The sequence below is a fragment of the Prionailurus bengalensis genome, chromosome D3 (genome assembly GCF_016509475.1).
Source record: "Prionailurus bengalensis isolate Pbe53 chromosome D3, Fcat_Pben_1.1_paternal_pri, whole genome shotgun sequence".
Classification (NCBI taxonomy): Eukaryota; Metazoa; Chordata; class Mammalia; order Carnivora; family Felidae; genus Prionailurus; species Prionailurus bengalensis.
The window spans coordinates 33,435,493-33,454,271 of NC_057356.1; the positions used below are offsets into that span (position 1 = coordinate 33,435,493).

Below are 18,779 nucleotides of genomic sequence, written 5' to 3' on the forward strand. Positions count from 1 at the left end.
TGTTCTGTTGTCTTCTGGTTACTGACATGACTTAGGGCACGAGATCCTTTGAGAGTCATATCGTGTTCATCTTTAAAAGAAAATGACAGTACAGCACGGGACTTTGTGCAGATAAAAAATATACTCACGTGTGGGTTCATTCTGTCATTGACTCATTTACTTAGCAACTGCTGTGTGGCGACTTCATTCGGGGGGAAACAGACCAACGGAAGAACCAGATGATGTCGAGTCTCTAACATCAGGATGAGTGATAGATGATACAAAATGTATACAACTAATAATTGTCATTACTCTTATCCCACAGCTAGTTTAAGGCAAGGAAAGGGGGTGTTCACATTTATATCCTAGAAAGATGATTCTGGGAGCCTTGCACCCCATTCCCTCTGAAACCTGATTTCTGGAAAATGGGACCTGGGGAAGCTCACATTTGCTAGCGGAGTGATGTCTTAGCGGAGTTTCTGCCATCTCAAATTATTAGGATCGGGGTCTCATTAGATAAAATAGTCAAAAAAGTGGGGTGTAGGCCTCTAAGAGTAAGTAAAATTAAATCACATGGGCAGCCAAACCCAAACCCTGTGCGTTCGAGGGGAGGGATGAGAAAGGAGGAAGTCCAAGGGACAAACTCACTGTGGGTGGGTCCCCATCGTGATGGATGGCCAGTACAAATGAAGGAAAGCTTCTGGAATCCAAGGTTTGAGTTCTGGCTCAACGTCCTAACCCTTGTGGGATATGTGCTCTCTGAAAAGGAGTGTTGACAATTCCTACTTCACAGGACTGTAGGATGTATCAAATGAGATAAAGGCTTTGTAACCTGAACAGCTCTAGCAAATTATTTTCCCCAGAACCTGGCAAATGCTCTTTAAGATATGATTGATTCACCAAAGGGTTATAAAGAGAAAATTAATTACATCAGATATCAAATAACTACCATTCCCTTTTTTACCTCCTCTTTCTCCTAATTGAATTGATTGGCTTTTTAATAAAAAATGGACTATGCAGACTGGTTATTTGGTAGCAAAGACATATACAGTGGCTGTCAAATGAAGCTTCCCTGTCCCCTGAGCCCCAGTTGCTTGGCCTGTGAGAGCCCAGAGCTCTCTGAGGATGATTTCTGCAAAATTCCCCAAGTCTTTCTGCCTGGGGGCTTCCTATATCTGTGGCTTGCCTCAGTTCTGCCTCATGTCAAGTCGGATGCAAGGTGCGATTGTTTTAGGTGCTTTGCACCGAGGCTTTATGAGTTCCCTGTTTCCTAGGAGGAGGTCACACCGTGTCCTGCAAGGTTTACATAGCTGAGTGGCTTCACTTCCATGCTCAGGGTTCTCTTTCTAATCTTTCTCCTTTTCTGAAGCCCCGTCTAGGAGAGTCTTTGTGCCCTTTCCTGGACTCCTCGGGATCTCCCATTCAAACCCAAGAATCTATCACACAAAATGTCCAAACAAATACAGTTCTTTTTCTAAGAGAAACCCTGGTCCCAGCTACTAATTGAATAAAAAAAAAAAAAAAAATACTGCCATCTTGTAATAAAACACAACAGATTAGCTTTTGAGAGTAGCTAGACATGAAATAAAGTTAAAATATTGAAGTCAGTCTGCCTCATACTCTTCACCCGTAAAGTGATCGTATTCAGATTTTCCTGAGGGAGAGGACTGGCCTTGCACCAGCTGCTGTTCAGGAAGGAACAGGAAGAAAAAAGACTGGCCTGGGCTGGACCCTCTGGTTGTGAATGGCGGGGGGCGGGCAGGTAGAGCAGGTTGCTGGGCTCACCTGAAGGAGTTCTGCAGAGTGAAGGAGGTGACAGCCACTCTGGTGACTGACGTCTGTGACAGAAAGGGTCACCTCTGATTCACAGGAAGCTACAGATGGATGGATTCATTCCCGTGTGTTTCCACATTCCTACATGCTGGTATAGGAGTTGAATATAATTTACTAGGACCAAATTGTGCTTTTTCTCCTTTGAAATGCCCCCCATTATTGCAGTCTGGAAGAGGACTTGGGGGGAGGGACTTGGGGGCCCCAGGGTGTATTGCTAAAGAAAATGAGTAGGAAGAAGAAAGTTGGAGTTTGCCTTCCTTTACCGTCCCGGTTGTATTTCTAGGCAATCTGCTGCAAAAGTTAACAAAAGTTAACAGGTTCCAGATGGTAGCTGAGGGAAAAAAAAAAAAAACACACAGAAACTGATTTTTTTTTTTTTTTTTTTTCTGAGACAAGACCAAGAAGGATCATTTGTTCTTCAGGATCCATTTGTGCCAAGGAAGGGCAAGCCTATTGAAAAATACCAAGCCACCTCAGGATTTCAGTGGAAGGTAGTGAGAGCGCCTAATCTCTGTTTCCCTGCCCTTGCCCTCCTACTTCAGTTGTTGCTACGAAGGGTTAGTTGGCTTACTACGCTAGTTATTACTGATGGAGTGGTTGGGGGTGACTCATTGGCCATTGTGTGATTCACCCCGAATCACGTACATTTCATTTTGCAAATTTCCTGCCCGTTTTTTAAAGTTAATTTTGAGAGGGAGAGAGGGAAAGAGAAGACCACGCGTGCGTGAGCAGGTGAGGGACAGAGAGAGGGAGAGAGAGAGAATCCCAAGCGGGGGCCGTGCTTTTTTTATTTGCTCTTTCAGTAAATAGTTACTGAATGCATACTGTGTTTAGGAATAGAAAGTGGAAATAGAGTAATGAACAGGAAGGAGCCCCTGTTCCAAAGTGGCCAAGGGCCTGGTGATATGCAGGTTTGGGGAATGGCTAATAGGGGGCTCTAGCTGGAATGGAGGCATATTTAAGAGAGTGCATTGTTGCTTAGAGCCTTTGCAAGACATAGGTAATGGTGGCAGGGTCTGCGACCTCCCTATCTTTCAATGAAATATTACCAAGTGACTTAGCAAACACATTTGTAGAGGTAACCCGACCTCTGCAGAATTTTGATATGAACCACCCAGCTGAACCTCACAATGGCTCATGAGTCATACCTGCATTTGGGAGATAGACCAAGATACCCAAACAGTCTCATCTGAGGGGACTCTGGGAAAAGTTCTGACACATTGTGGATCATCTCGTAAATAATGGGGCATAACAATGGGTCAGGAAGGGTCAAATGTCATCTTATGCCTGGAAACTTAGGAGATCCAAGACTTCTTTATCTATTGGCCAACAATCAAATGCTTTATCAGGTCAAGGCCGAGAGCTGATGGAAACAGAGTCAGCTTAACCATGTTACTGGAATTGTTACTCTCATTCTCCAAATAGAGCAGCCTGTCAACGAGTTTTAAACTATTTAATTTCATAAGGCAGGAGGATGTGGTATATGTTGAAAAGAAGGGTAGTAAGGTAGAGAGTGGAAAAGGCCAAGGCAGTCTGGGGAGTGGGATGTGGTTGGGTGGGCAAGCCTAGAAGTCTCTGTAAGGATTCTTCTGTACCTACTCCTTTGTCAGTGACACAGACTTTGCGTGTGCAATCGGCATTTGGAGTGATGAGGAAGGGACTAAATCCAAGGTCAAAGATCCTGCATACAGAGCAAAGAGATCTGGCAGAAGAGGCTAATCCATTGCTGTTTTGGATGTTGTTCTGGGAGCGATGGTTTGACACCGTGGCCGGAGGCTGTCCTCATTCGTGTGGTATCATAAGCATAAAGCCCAGACATGGTTGAGAGCTGAATCGGTGCCACGAAAGGTGTGTCTGCTTCTCAGGCAACAGAAATATTTGAAGGCAATAACAATAGCTCCATATATGTCAGAGAAGAAGGTGTTCCCAGGAGGAAGCAGGCAGGATGTCAGAGTAAATTTATCAAGATAAAAATGGTTATCTTTCATCAGTTTTCAGCCTTATTAGTTGTTAAACAAGATATAGCTCTGAGCGGCATCGTGTGCTGAGGATGAAAGAAACATGAACTCATTGATTTCTTCTTGTGTGAGTGCACATGTCAGTCCAGGAAGGATGCTACTGAGAATAATCCAGACTGTTCTACAGCCTATGGTGAAAGCCTACACACAAAAAATCTTACTTTACTAAATCTTTCAAAAAAGGAACCGTAGGAGGTAGTAAATTAACCCTGTTATTAAAAAGTCACTGCCACTTACACAAATACTTTTTATACATGACTACACCTATGTTCCAGCCCTGGCTGTCCCCCTTTTCCATAGTTGTCTCAAGTGGCTTATAGTTAGAATAGCACTGTGGCTGATTCTCTTATTTCTGAAATGGAAATGATGTTTATTCTCCACTTGTAACAAGGTTTGAGTCATGAGAACTTACTAATATTTAAACATTAGTGGCATATCAAGTTCAGTGGTTCAACCTAGTACTTTAGAGATGCTGATATCCACATAGATGGAGGGTAAATTTCCAAACGTGAAGTCTCGATGAGTCTGTAAAAGTAAACTTGTTAACAAATCTAAGCAAAGTCCAGTAAGGAACTTTGCTTTATCATTAGGTTCCTAAGCACTTCTTAGTTTTTTCAGAGGACCAATGATGTAAAAACCCAGCTACAGTAAATTTGTAATATAGTAGAATTTATATTTTTTAGGAAGAGAAGTTAACCTTTGGGAAAATTCCAGAAAAGTAGCATTAATTAAAAATCAATAAGATCGAGTTCATAAAGACAGAGTTAATTAGAAGTCAAAAACTGGAAGTGAAAAGTTAATATAAAATTAGGCATGAGTGATAATCAGCACTCTTATTTAAAAACAGTGTTTGGGGCACCTGGACGGCTCAGTTGGTTAAGCGTCTGACTCTTGGTTTTGGCTCAGGTCATGATCTCATGGTTTGTGAGTTCAAGCCCTGCATCGAACTCTGTGCTGATAGCTCGGAGCCTACTTGGGATTCTCTCTCTTCCTCTCTCTCTGCCCCTCCCCTGCTCATATTCTCTCTAAATAAATAAATAAATAAATAAATAAATAAACAAACTTAAAAAATAGTTTTTACTGAGCACAATAAGTTTTAAATTCTTACAAATAATCTTTTTACAGGTTAAGTCTTCATTGCAATCAATAATTTGAAACCCTAGAAGAGGGTCTACATTCTGCTAGTCACAGCCTGCTAGAGAGGTAGAATGATCCATAGCTTTGTAAAGTGTTTAGTTACACAGAGGTGAATCAAGATGGAGTTAAAAGGTACTTTCCTTCCTTGTGAATAAATGTGTGTATGAAGAAAGGGGAGTGATTTAGTAAACGTGGCGACACATGTTTCATTTGCAAATTCATTCATAAAAGCTTTGTTTTGTTTCATTCGCAAATACAGGAGACAATCTGTGCTGTTATTCTCTCACGTGAGGAGGGGTGAGCAAGGTCAAGCTTGAGCGGAAGGATTTGTATTTTAAATATGACAACTTTCTGTGGGTAAACTTATAAAATGGTGAATAATAGGTTCAAAGATATTTATAAACAAGGAAAAAACACCATAGTCTTTAGAATTCGTTTTATGCCAACTGTATAATCAATCAGGATGTGTTTAGAAAACTCAGTTAAACTTAGAATTTTTTTAAAAATGTTTATCTATTTTTGAGAGATAGAGGGTGAGCAGGGAAGGGGCAGAGAAAGAGGGACACACAGAATCTGAAGCAGTCTCCAGGCTAGAGCCTGTGCAGGCCTTGAACTCACGAACTGAGAGATCATGACCTGAGCCAAAGTTGGAGGCTTAACCGATTGAGCCATCCAAGCACCCCAAGTTAAGCTTTTAATACTGTTAGTAATATTTGGTATGTATTAAATTAATTACAAAATAAAACAGAATCCTACCTTTTAATAATTTAAAAGGCAATGAATGTTTAAATTCAGAGACCAAAAAAAAAAAAAATCTAACTAAGATTTTAGTGACCATCTGGTTCAGCTTATGTTTTACAGATAGCACCCCAGGTTGTTTTGAGTTAAGTAGAAAACTCAGACCAAAGGCTTCTATCCTTTATTTATTTATTTTTTAATGTTTATTTATTTTTGAGACAGAGAGAGACAGAGCATGAACGGGGGAGGGGCAGAGAGAGAGGGAGACACAGAATCGGAAGCAGGCTCCAGGCTCCAAGCCATCAGCCCAGAGCCCGATGCGGGGCTCGAACTCACGGACCGCGAGATCGTGACCTGAGCCGAAGTCGGACGCTCAACTGACTGAGCCACCCAGGCGCCCCAAGGCTTCTATCCTTTATAAATGAGATGCTTTCACCTGATTTTTCCTTAAACTGGCTTAAAATTTTAGCAAACTGAGTAATGGTTATGATTTTCTGCTACTACAATTTGATTCTAAGACCTTGCAATCCATTACCATGTAAAAGTCTTATTTTCTTTGATGCTTTATTCTAAAATTACATTCTTTTAACCGACTTCTTTAATGAAATTAATGTACAGTATAATATTGCTCTTCTAGTTTTTCTGAGATATATTGACATATAACTATTGTATAAGTTTAAAGGTATACATTGTATTGATTTGATACACTTAAATATTGCAAAATGATGACCACTGTAGTGTTAGGTAACACCTTCATCATGTCATGTAATTCCATTTCTTTTTTTTTTTTGTGGTGAGATATTTCTATTTCTTGAAGTGTGACAAATACCTGATTGAAGGATTCAGGACTGTACTGACGAACTCCGTGGAACGAAGTCAGCTTTCATACATCTCTGGACAATGTTAAAATATAGGGACTATCCCCAAATGTGACAGCATATTCTATTATTTGAAAATTATTTCTATTAGCTTTTTGTGGTACACATGTATGAACATTCTTATGGTGTGCAGAAAGGAGATAATGCAGGTGTTACATGATAAGAATAAGTACGCAAGCATATGTCTTGCCTTTCTGACCTGTAGGGGGAGAGAGACCTTTTGGTAGCATCTTTCTTTCTTTTTTTTTTTTTTTTAATGTTTATTTATTTTTGACAGAGAGAGACAGAGACAGAGTGTGATAAGGGAAGGGGCAGAGAGAGGAAGACACAGAATCCGAAGCAGGCTCCAGGCTCTGAGCCATCAGCACAGAGCCTGATGCGGGGTTTAAACTCCTGGACCGCAAGAGCATGACCTGAGCTGAAGTCGGACGTTTAACTGACTGAGCCACTCAGGCGCCCCTGGTAGCATCTTTTTCGATGAAATATTTTTGAACCTTTCTGAAGGAAGGTGTTCTTGTCCCAGCCTTGTCCAGCCTCTTGTGGACGTGGAGGTCAGACTTAAAGGAAACGGGAAGAACTGGGTCTTGACTCTCAGTTCTAAAGCATCACTACTTGAGACATTTATAACTTTAACCGGATCTAAGACACAGGAGTGTATAATGGGAAAAAGAATTCTACACAAATAGACAATGAATCAGGTGACATAACAGCCTTTTTCCTGTCCCTCTTCTTTGATAGCTTTCCTTAGGAAAAATCTACCATTGTTTAATTTTTTTCCCTGCTCCATTGTAAATACTTGCAGCTGATTCTCTTGTTGTCATTTTTTAAAAATAAAATAACCAGGATTTTGAGAGGACATCCTTTTAAAAGCAATTAAATGCTCCAGAGTGGAGAAGGAAAAAATATTAAAAGTACGAACAAACAAAAAATTTCTGGAATCACTGAATGGACAGAACTCTTTTGTCACTTGGTGCTGAAGTTGCTTGTTCTGAATACTGTGTTTCTACTGCTCTGGCAACTGTTAAAATAAACAAAACTCCTTGAGGCAATAAAGAGCATTTAGAATGTACTTAGTTGAAATGGAGATTCTAAACATTTAAAGCATTGTCTCCGAGGCCATCAATAGTGAGATGCTGTTTGGCTTTGCTACAGGGTATGAAGGAAGTAGGAGATCACATCTGGCTAAAAATTCAACTCTGTGAGCCCTTACCTTTAATAACATAATCTAAAATTATTGCCTTCAACTATTATGGAAGGGTAAATTAAAGTTGTTTAAACCTTTCCGCGATCATATTGTAGTCAAGGGGAAATTATTATACAGATGGTCCCGCCTTTCGGCGGATGATTGGACAAAAGCAATATGCATTCAGTAGAAACTGTATTTTGAACTTGGAATTTGGGCTGGCGGCCTGCAGTGCAATGTTCTCTCACGATGCTGGGTGGTAGCAGCCGCTGCTCCCCGTTCACCACACCGGGTATGAGGGTCAGTAGCCGTAAGACTTACATTCTTGCCATTCTATATCCAGACAGCCATTGTGTTTGTCACTTTCAGTACAGTATTCAGTCAGTTGCACCAGCGATTCAACACTTGATTATAAAATCGGCTTGTGTCAGATGATTCCTTTAATTGTAGGCTAAAGTAAGTGTCCTTTGGGGCGCCTGGGTGGCTCAGTCGGTTGGGCGTCCGACTTCGGCTCAGGTCATGATCTCACGGTCCATCCGACTTCGGCTCAGGTCGTGATCTCACGGTCCATGAGTTTGAGCCCCACATCGGCTCTGGGCTGACAGCTCAGAGCCTGAAGCCTATTTCAGATTCTGTGTCTCCCTCTCTCTCTGACCCTCCCCCACTCACGCTCTGTCTCTATCAAAAAATGAATAAACGTTACAAAAAAGTAAGTGTCCTTCGCACGTTTAAGGCAGTCTGGGCTGAGCTATGACGTTCAGTAGGTTAGGTGTATTAATACATTTTAGACTATCATTATTTTCATCTTACTTTGGTTTCATTGGGACGTAACCCCACTGTAAGTCGAGGAAGATCTGTACACAAACTGCAATCAAGTATTTTTATAAATGTTGCATGACAGGGGTACCTGGGTGGCTCAGTCAGTTGGGCATCTGACTTCAACTCGGGTCATGATCTCACTGGTCATGATCTCACAGTCAGTGAGTTCAGGCCCTGCGTCGGGCTCTGTGCTGTTGGCTCAGAGCCTCTTTGGACTCTGTGTCTCCCTCTCTCTCTCTGCCCCTCCCCCACTTGCACTCTGTCTCTCTCTCTCTCTCAAAAATAAATAAACATTAAAAAAATAAAAATAAATTTAAAATAATGTTGCATGGTCATCTTAACAATTTCATACTTGCAACAGATTTTTCCCCTTCTCATTTTGATGAATTGTCAAAGTCCTGTTGGGAGAGTTTTCCCAAAACTGCTTGCCAACTTTGATCTTTACAAAATGAAGTTCCTTAATGAGGCAAGTTCAATTGTTTACAGTTCAAACGATGGTATTCGCATTTATAAACCACTTCACTTGATAACTTGTTGACTCCTGGTTTGTAATTGTGGGCCCTCTAGGCCTGGCAAGGTCTTTTGTTTGGGAAATTCCTGTCAACTGTTGTCACCCTTTTGGGGGGGGGTTCCATATAATTCTGGGTCATTAAAACCAGGTAGGAATAGTGGAAACTGTAGTACATTCTTAGCCAAAGCAAAGAATCTTTCTCCTTTGAGCAATTTCAAAAAAAAAATTGTACTATCAACAGTAAAGTTCTTGAGGCAGAGGGCAGAGGTCCAGGTGTCTTGACTGTCCAAGAGAGGTGAGGGGTATCTGGAACACAGTGCAGACAGAACACAAGAGCTCATTACGAAGAATTGCACATGTGCTCCTGAACAAAGGCAACATCATGCTTGATGAAGGAGCGATTGCTCTTTGCCTTCTAAGGCTTTTCTAGCTCACATGTGCTGCCTCAGCAAGTTCAAAGGCACATTTTGCGCTTGATGGGGATAACTCACTTAGAAATGTCATTTAGGGGTGCCTGGGTGGTTCAGTCCGTTAAGTGTCCGACTTCAGCTCAGGTCACAATCTCGCGGTTTGTGAGTTCAAGCCCTGTGTCCGGCTGTGTACTGACTGCTCAGGAGCCTGGAGCCTGCTTCGGATTCTGTGTCATTCTCTCTCTCTGCTTCTCTCCCGCTCATGCTCTCTCTCTCTCTCTCTCTCTCTCTCTCTCTCTCAGTCTCAAAAAATAAACATTAAAAAAAAAAAGAAGAAAGGAAATGTCATTCAGAGTCCCCAGCAGCTTGGGTGAGCTCCTGGATAGCAACTTCACACAAAAAAATAAAGCAGGGAATTCATCTTGTTGGGCCACTGTCATCAGTCAAATGGGATAATTTCAGACAAAAATAAATGAAGTTGGATTTTTAGAAGTGGCTTGATTTTTAAGTGTGGGTATCTCTTAATGCATACAAATTGCCTAGGTATTTAGCAGCTCAAACTATCTGAGAGTTTCTGGGAGTCAGGAACCCAGGTGTGGCTCCGCATGTGGTGCAGCCTGTCTCACAAGGCTGCAGTCAAGGCGGGGTGGGGGGGTGGGGGTGAGGTCACCGTCTCCAGATGAGCTGCCTCCAAGCTAACTCGTGTGGCTGTTGGCCGGAGAGGGCTGGCTGCTCGCTGGAGACTTCAGCCCCTTGCCACATGCCTGGTGAGCAAGGGGAGAGGCAGAGGGGCACCCAGAATAGAAGCCACCAAGTGGTAGCAGGATACTTTTACTGTCTCTCTTCACGGGGAGTCACTGGCTCCAGCCCGTATTCAGAAGCAGGGGATTACATATGGGCATGACAACCAGGAGGTGGCCATTACGGGGGACCATTGTCCTTGTCCTCTCCTTCAGGTCTTCGGACTTAGCTGTGAATAGTGGTTACCAAAGGCTGTGATGCGAGACCCCAACAGCGGTCTCCTTTCTCCGCCTCCAAAGTCAGTCTTGGGGAATGTCCCCAGTATACACATTTCCACTATGCATAATTGGAAACCTGACAGAGTGAGGTTATAAAACTGAAACAGCAAGACTGATACCTGCAGAGCGTTTGTCATCCTGTGGAGGGAAGGCTCTGGCTCACTGAGCCCCTGACGGTTAACTGGGGACAGGATAGACAGGTGATGGCATGGAGCCATCGTGAGGCCTCGATGCTTCCTAATGATTGTGCAGCCTCGGGGACTAGACTCCCCGGCTCAATCCTCAGCCTGGTTACTTACCTGCGCTTCCTGGTTTTTCGTGTGTAGAGGGAGAGTAGTAACAGTCCCTGTGAAAGGGGCATGGTAATCATATGGTCAGTGTGCATGGAGTGCACACGTCAGGGCTTGACACATAGCAAGCACATTTTTGTAAGCTGTTATGAGACACATGCACAGCGGATAAGTCACTGTGAGTGCTCGTTAAAGTGAATTCTACTTGAGTTTTTCCCCCAGAAATACTCAGGAATGGGTAATTTTGCTGCACAATACTAATGAACATGGACAAAACCCCTAGGGTAGGGCTGAAGGGAAAGAAATGTTCCAGTTGTTTAGATGTGTATTTTGTTTACGGTTGTGTAAATGTCAGTTGTGATGTTTTTATTTAAATGTCCATTGTGGTGTGTTTCTGCTGCCGGGCAGGCTGCACACTTGGATAGCCTGCTTCTCTTTCTGGATGCCCTCACGTCTTTTCCATTCCATTTCATTCATTTATGCACTTTTCGTGATTCTCGTGGGTCTGAGCACCCCCTGTGCACGGGGCCCTGGAGACAGCAGAGGTGGTCACAGGCATCTGTACTGATGCATGCGACGCTGAATGAGAAGTGACCTGGGAGAGGCACCAGGGGGTGAAATGCACCTGTTTGGGAGGCTGTGGACGTGGGTGATGAGCCAGAGGAGGACACACATAAGCCACGTGGCAAGATGCTTGGTGGAGGAAGGATGGAAAGGTGTTGTGGTCGGAGGGAGGGGTGCGGGCGAAGCCTACAGGCAGGAAGCAGCATATGGAGGGTGCTGGCTCTTTAGCTGGGCAGCGGCGCAGCACGCAGGGTGTGAACTGAGGCACGGAGCCGCGGGCGTAGGCAGGAGCTGGGCTTGCAGCCTGGAACTGAGGGTGAAAACCGGCACAGAACTGACATCTCAGAGTGACAGCCAGTGTCTTCTGATCCCTTCCTTGCAAGGTGCACCCGGTCTGGCCCCATCCAGGACTCTGCTGGCACACTGGTGCCCTGTGGGACACTCTGGGGCGGGTCACCCAGGCCGCGCCCGCTTCTGCTCCAAGTCCCCGCCCCGGCACCCTCTCCCACGGGAGACTCGGTCAGCTGGCTCACCTGCTGGTGGTTGACCTTGTGTTTGTTGTTCCTCATACGTCTCCTCACCAAAATGTGAGTTCCCAAAGGCAGAGGAGGATCTTTGGGGGTCCCGGCACATAGTACACACTCAATAAATATTTGTTAGCTGAATGAATAACCAAATATCTTTGAATTGTTTTTAAGGAGCTTCAGCTGTGGATGAGAAATAAGAGACAGAAGGAAAAACAATCTAGAAAGCCAATTCAAGCATATGTTTTTATTCCTTTACATTGTCCCATTTATATATTTTCCTATCAGCCCCATCAATAGTGTGAACGTTTATTCCTGCTTTGGGTCTTTCCATAAAGGAGATTAGGAATGTCAGTGATGGTGTAAACAGCTACAGATATGTGCGTGATTCTTTTGGAATGAAAAAGCACGTTTTCTGAATTCCTCCTTTCCTTAGGATACCATCCCTCACTTTGCCCTACTGTGCCGCTGATTGCTGGACTCTAGAGTAAGCCACCAGAAGCGAGGGCTGGGGGCTGGCCTATGCCATGCTCCTGCTGTTCAAATTCTGTCTCAAGATCAGCCCTCCTGGATCTGGTCTCCCCGCGTGGGAACCATGTCTGTGAGTCCCAATGTGCATTCCACACTGGATTGTCCTGTGGTTCCAGATGCTCCACCCTCTGACCAAGGGCACCCAGGCCTTGCCCGTGCCATGTCTCCCCTACTCAATCCTCTCAGGGTCTCTTGACCCCCCCGGACTCCCCTTCTCGTTTCCTACTTCTTGGTTACAACAGTGCTTCTCTTGCGTTTCCATGTGACGACCTCCTCCTTCAGAGACCTTCGAAGACATCCTTGCTGGTGCTCAATTCATCTCTCTGTCGTAGTGAACTTTTTCGTGAAAACTTGTTCTCTTGTGAAACTGGACCTTCCTGGATTTTCTCATGTCTGTCCTAAATTTTTTTCTTGCATACCTGCCAGTTTCCCCTCCATCTTTACCCCATATGCAGGCAGCAGTCGGGGCAGATGCTTCTGTCTTGTGTACATCTGTCCATTGCTCTTACCTTGGGAGAATCTGTCCCTTCTTGTCATTTCTGCGAACACTGTGCTCAGGCTGCAGCTCCCTTTCCCCCTAGAGCCCTAAGCAAGATGCTGTCCATGCTAACGACTGGCTATTTCCATCTGGTCCCCACCCTGTGATTTAATTCTGTGAGTTTGTCTAAAGGTAAACTCATATTTTTTTAAAGTTTGTTTATTTATTTTGAGAGAGAGAGAGAGAGACAGAGAGAGAGAACAAACAGAGGAGGAGCAGAAAGAGAGGGGGACAGAGGATCTGAAGCAGGCTCTGTGCTGACAGCAAAGAGCACAGTGTGGGGCTCAAACTCACGAACCGTGAGGTCATGACCTGAGCCGAAGTTGGACACTTAACCAACTGAGCCACCCAGACGCCCCTAAACTTACCACTTCTTAAATCCCTCTTCTCCATGGCAGTAATCCTTATCATTGCCTGGGTTACAAGCCTTGGAGTCACTGTTGTATAATTTCTCTTCACACCTCTCCATATTTATTTTACAAAATGCTTTTTTATTCCATCTGCTGCTTTTTAAACTTGCTGTCATCACTGCCCTGTCTGGAATCCTCATTTATTCCCCAATTACCACAACTTTTCAGTTTCACTCTCTCCCAGTCCAAATTTCTCACACAGTCACCAGATCATCATCATCATCATCATCATCATCATCATCATTATTATTATTTAATAGTAATAATTATTATTGTGGTTATGTGCTAACATCAACTCCATAGTCCACTGCCTTCTATTTACTCTCCTCCCAACTTTCATTCCAACATGTTTCCATCTGTGTAATCATTAAACAGATTTCCTCACCTCACAGGTTCATATTCAGTCCTTCTCGTCTTTAGTTTTTCTTTAGTCAGCCAGTAAATTTATTTCTTATTGCTATAATGTGCTCATTTTCTTTCTGCATGGAACACTGCACACTTTCTTCTCCCTGGATAATAATGAGGATGATATGATAAATGCTCATGTTTTTGAGGGCCTCCTGGGTATAAGACGCTGAGCCATAGGTATTATCATATTATATCTTTCTATTTATCCCTCATAATGAGTCAATGAGTTAGAGACAGTTATCATGTGTGCCTCACAGATGGGGAAATGGGAACCTGGAGAGCTAAGGCACGCACTGGAGCCAGTCGTTGGAGTTCTGTGTGTCAGATCAGCGATGCAGAAGAAGGAGTGTAGGGTCGGGAGCCTGGCAGGTCTGAGCTTAATTCTAACTCGGTCAAATCCTAGTTGGGAGATTCAGGTGAGCGGTTGAGTCTTTCTGAGCCTGACTGTTCCTACTCATAAAATGAGTAGGATTAAATGAGAAAATGTGTGTAAAGCCCTGCCATGGAGCGTTTACCAAATATCTTTCTGTTGTCTGTCTCTTCTGTCTCCTCTCTTCCATGGAAAAACCTTCCCCGCGCATCCCAAACCCTCCCCAATCCCGTTGCCTCTATATTTCTGTAGCAATGTTAATTTCTCCAGCTTAACTTATGACTCATTTGTGGACTGCCTTCATTCAGGTATGTGGGTGCTGCCTTCCTGGGTAGATTTTAAGAGCAGGGATCATGCGTTTTAATTCTGCATTTCTAATGGTGCTCGACAGAGTGAGGAACACAGAAGAAAGCCTGAATTTTTACTTCCTAATTGACTTATCTGCTTAGGTCGCCATTTGATCTAGCGACGGCTGATGCAGTCACCCACGCAGGCCCTGTGCACCCTGGTCCCATCAGCCTGCCATTGTTAATGACGCTCTCCCTCTCATTTCTCTTCCCAACCGCAGCGTGTGCGTTCCGGTACAATGGGCTCTCCTTTGTCTACCTCATCTACCTCTTGCTCATCCCCCTGTTCTCGGAACCAACAAAAGCAACGATGCAAGGTAAGAGACGTGTGCTGTTCTCTGCTGAGGTCGGAATGCATTTCGCTGGGCTTCTGGGTCTGTCTTTATCTGATACGAGAGATGCTGTCTGTGCGTCGTGCTGGTCCCGTTGGGAGCGGGCAAGTGTTTGAGCAGCTGCAAGTTGAGTAGCGTGGAGCTGGTTGGTGACACGTTTTTGTCATTTACAGAGCTATCCTCCCCCACAAGTTCCCAAGTCGGTCTTCGTTGGTACGCTTGCAGTGTACCTGGAACATTCTGGCTGGTTAAGGTGAACTCAGGGTATTTTCAACAAAATAAGGCAGAGGGCGGAGCAACATTGGCACACGCTTTGCATATTGGATTGCTGGGGAGAATGTGGTGGCAAGTGGAAAGGAGGCAGAGCACCGTCTTCACATTTCCAAGCCACGTAGCAGGAGTACTGGGTAGGAGGCCGGGTCCCAGTCATGACTTGTTTATACATCAGCTGAGATCTCTTCCATATGCCTCAATCAAGCACTGGAAGAGAGTAATCTGAGTCCGGGGGAGGGTTTCTCAAGCATGTTGCTGCAAAATTTTGGATCCATTTCCCGTTGCCCTGCAAGAATCTGAAGGCATAGAAAAGAATGTGACGATTTTTTCTGAGGTTCAAATTAGGAGGCATGGTCTGCCTTCTGAGTTTCCCTATTTGAAGTTCTTCCACAAGTGTGAACTTTAAACCACACCAGGTCAATTTTTCCAAACAATACCGTCAGAAATAAAGACTGTGCCCAGTGTCTCAGGTGAGATGGCTGTATATTAACATGGAAAAAAAAGGAAGTTGTGTTTGGCCCAACCAACAGGGTGGTGCGGGAAAGGCCATTGGTCACTGCCACCAACTTATCAACTTGTGGTGAGTCTTCAGGAAAAGAGGTGACGACTTGGTGTATGCAGAACAGCAAATAATGGCTCTGTCTTTCCTGAACTATTGCATTTATAATGCATATTATGATTCTTCATCTGAATAGTGAGGACTGCAGCCGCCGTGTTGACTTTCCTGCCTGAGGGAGAACAGGAGTAACCACTCTTGTTTGTTTTTTTTTTTAAGTTTATTTATTTATTTTGAGACAGAGAGCACATGAGAGTGGGAGAGGGGCAGAGAGAGAGAGAGAGAGAGAGAGAAAGAGAAAGAGAATCTCTCACTGACAGCCCAGAGCCCGATGTGGGGCTCGAACTGACGAACCGTGAGATCATGACCTAAACTGAAATCAAGAGTCAGATGCTTAACCGACTGAGCCACTCAGGTGCCCCCCTAAGTAAGGGCTCTTCGAAGTCACTTAAATCCTTACTACAACAAGTGAGGAAGAGCTGGAGAAAAGTGAGTGCAAGCATAATCCTTATCAAACCTCAAGATCCCTTGTTCAGGGGACCACACCCACTCTTGCCTCATTCCTACAGTTCAGCATAAACGAAGACATTGAAACAGAGTAATTTCTGGCCTCAGAACCAAGGTTATAACATACAGGCAACTTGTATTTCATGGCTTGGCCTGGAGCTCATGCTTAAAAAAAAAAGGGGGGGGGTATCATACACATTCAGAAACAAGTGCTTTAAAAATGAGTACCTGGGGGCACCTGGCTGGCTCAGTCCATTAAGCGTCTGACGTCGGGTCAGGTCATGATCTCATGGTTTGTGAGTTCAAGCCCCACATCGGGCTCTGTGCTGAGAGCTCAGAGCCTGGAGCCTGCTTCTGATTCTGTGTCTGGCTCTCTCTCTGCCCTCCCCCGCTCGTACCCGTCTCTCTCTCTGTCTCTCAAAAATAAATAAACATTAAAAAAAATAAAAAAGGAGTACCTGTATATGTTCAATTAAATGATCTGTTACTTTTATATCAAGGTATCTCCTTATGGTTTTATCTGAAAATCAGGTAACTGGAATTTTCTCCCTTCATGACAGTGCCTGGCTTTGCCTTCTTCCCAACTAACCAGCCCTGCTTTCTGTCGAGTTGCCTCAGTCTCTGCAGGGGTGGTCGTGTGACTATTTCAGAAGCGCGGGACAATCGGCCCAATGTTTCTACCTGGTGCACCAGGGACTGACACTGTCAGGAGGTGAAGCATGAAATCAAAAGCAAAAAGCCGTTCTTCTCTATGTAAAGAAATATCCCGAATTCACAATGTTGCAAGGTCGGTGCCCAGGCAAAGCATGATCAGCACGCACGTCTGCTGGTGCTGCTCCTAATGGGAGAGAGGGAGGCACTGGGCTTGAAACGGAAACCCACAGGCATCTGTGAAGCTAGTATAGGGAAGCACTGTTGTGAGTACTTTCCTCTTTCCTGCACTTCAGGACCAAGGAGCTAAGACACAGGACTGATATTCAGATACAGTAACCTCACTTATTTATCTGTTTGCTTGTTTGTTTATGGAGACACAGAGGGTCTCTAGGCGAGGATACCCCACATATTTTTTTCTGAACATGCAGGGCTCACAATCCAGACATTTCTAAAGTCTGTGTTTGGACATACGCACACTGGGCATTTCTGGCAGTGCGTGGTCCGGGACCTGCAAGCCGACGTGGCATAGACACAAGCAGTGGTGGGTCTGGCAGAGTGACCACAGTGTGGCTTTTCAGGAAGAGTCAGGCTCCGACATGCTCGGACCTCCAAATTCGCGTTCACCTACGTTTCTCATGAATCGTTAGGAGAGCACGTTGTCAAACTGAAAGAACTGTCAGCAGCCTCTGTGCTGCCTGCTCGCAGACTGTCTGCCTGAAGCCACAAGTGAGTTTGGACTGCCCCTGGAGCCAAAGGCGTCTGTGCGCATTGCAGGGACCAGGTAATGACGTGGACCCCCTAGACTGGAAGCATGGTGCTGATGTGTAAAAGTTACCGCGTGACCCCGTGCCCTGCATTTGGTCTGTTGGATTTCTTTCACTCTTGTGTGATTATGTTTCCTCTAAGTGTATCCATAGAGGGACAAGCAGGTGGAGAGTTTCAGGGTTGCAGCTTGGAGGGTGTTTCTGTGGCTTAGTTCCCGGCCTCACGATTTCGTGGGTTTGAGCCCCGCATCGGGCATCAGGCTCTGTGCTGACGGTGCGGAGCCTGCTTGGGATTCTCTCCCCCTCTCTCTGCCCCTCCTCTGCTCACACTGTCTCTGTCTTTCTCAAATAAATAAACTTAAAAAACTGTAAAAAAAAAAAAAGAGTCAACAGGGGTGTCTGGGTGGCTCGGTGGGTTAAGCATCTGACTCTTGAGTTCAGCTCAGGTCATGATCTCGTGGTTTGTGAGTTTGAGCCCACATTGGTTTTGCACTGACTGCTTGGAGCTTGCTTGGGATTCTCTCTCTCCCTCTCTCTACCCTCCCCTGCTCGTGCTTGCTCGTTCTCTCTCTCTCTCAAAATAAATAAATAAACTTAAAAAAAAAAGAGCTAACAGAGGCTGGAGGACTATAGTCATTAGAAGATTATATAATTACATTATTGCAATATTGTGATGGGACTGGATTAGACTACAGTGGGGGGGGAGTCAGGGGTGTCATGAGCAGAACTGGGACACAAGAGCCACCTGAGTGTCACTAGAACCACAGAAGGCAGTCAGGGGACCGATCTGTGTGGACAGGCATGCCTGGCACTCTTACTAATAAGAGTCATGTGAGGCAAATGAGACAGTTCCATGTTCGTGGTCAGTGAACTACACATAGCTTTTCAACTGTCAGGAGGGGTGGTGGAGGGGATCTTTCCCTTCAGTCTGTTTTCCACCAGACAAAACATCCCTAGTTACTGAAGCGTGATTTTTCCACCGCTCCATCCAGGTGGACTTGAGCTGGAGACGCTTCCTCCTGTCAGAATCCCTCCTAAACTGCCATGTGCAGGAAGCTGAGGTGTAAGTTTGGAATCGCCTCTGAGGACTAGGCACCCCATTTCCCAGCTGTCAAGAGGCCTTGGAATTTCTCCCTGGGAGTTGATGTCTGAAGGGAGCTCTCTCTCCCCTCCAATTCCCCCCTCT

The 18,779-nt window shown here is 44.7% G+C and overlaps 1 protein-coding gene across 1 annotated transcript in view; it reads left to right on the forward strand.

Moving 5' to 3' along the window:
* PIEZO2 (piezo type mechanosensitive ion channel component 2) overlaps nt 1-18,779 on the forward strand; it is a 487,982-nt gene that overhangs the window by 67,116 nt on the left and 402,087 nt on the right. Inside the window, 1 exon segment of the mRNA XM_043558273.1 lies at nt 14,729-14,824. Within this exon segment, the coding sequence (XP_043414208.1) occupies nt 14,729-14,824 (96 nt within the window).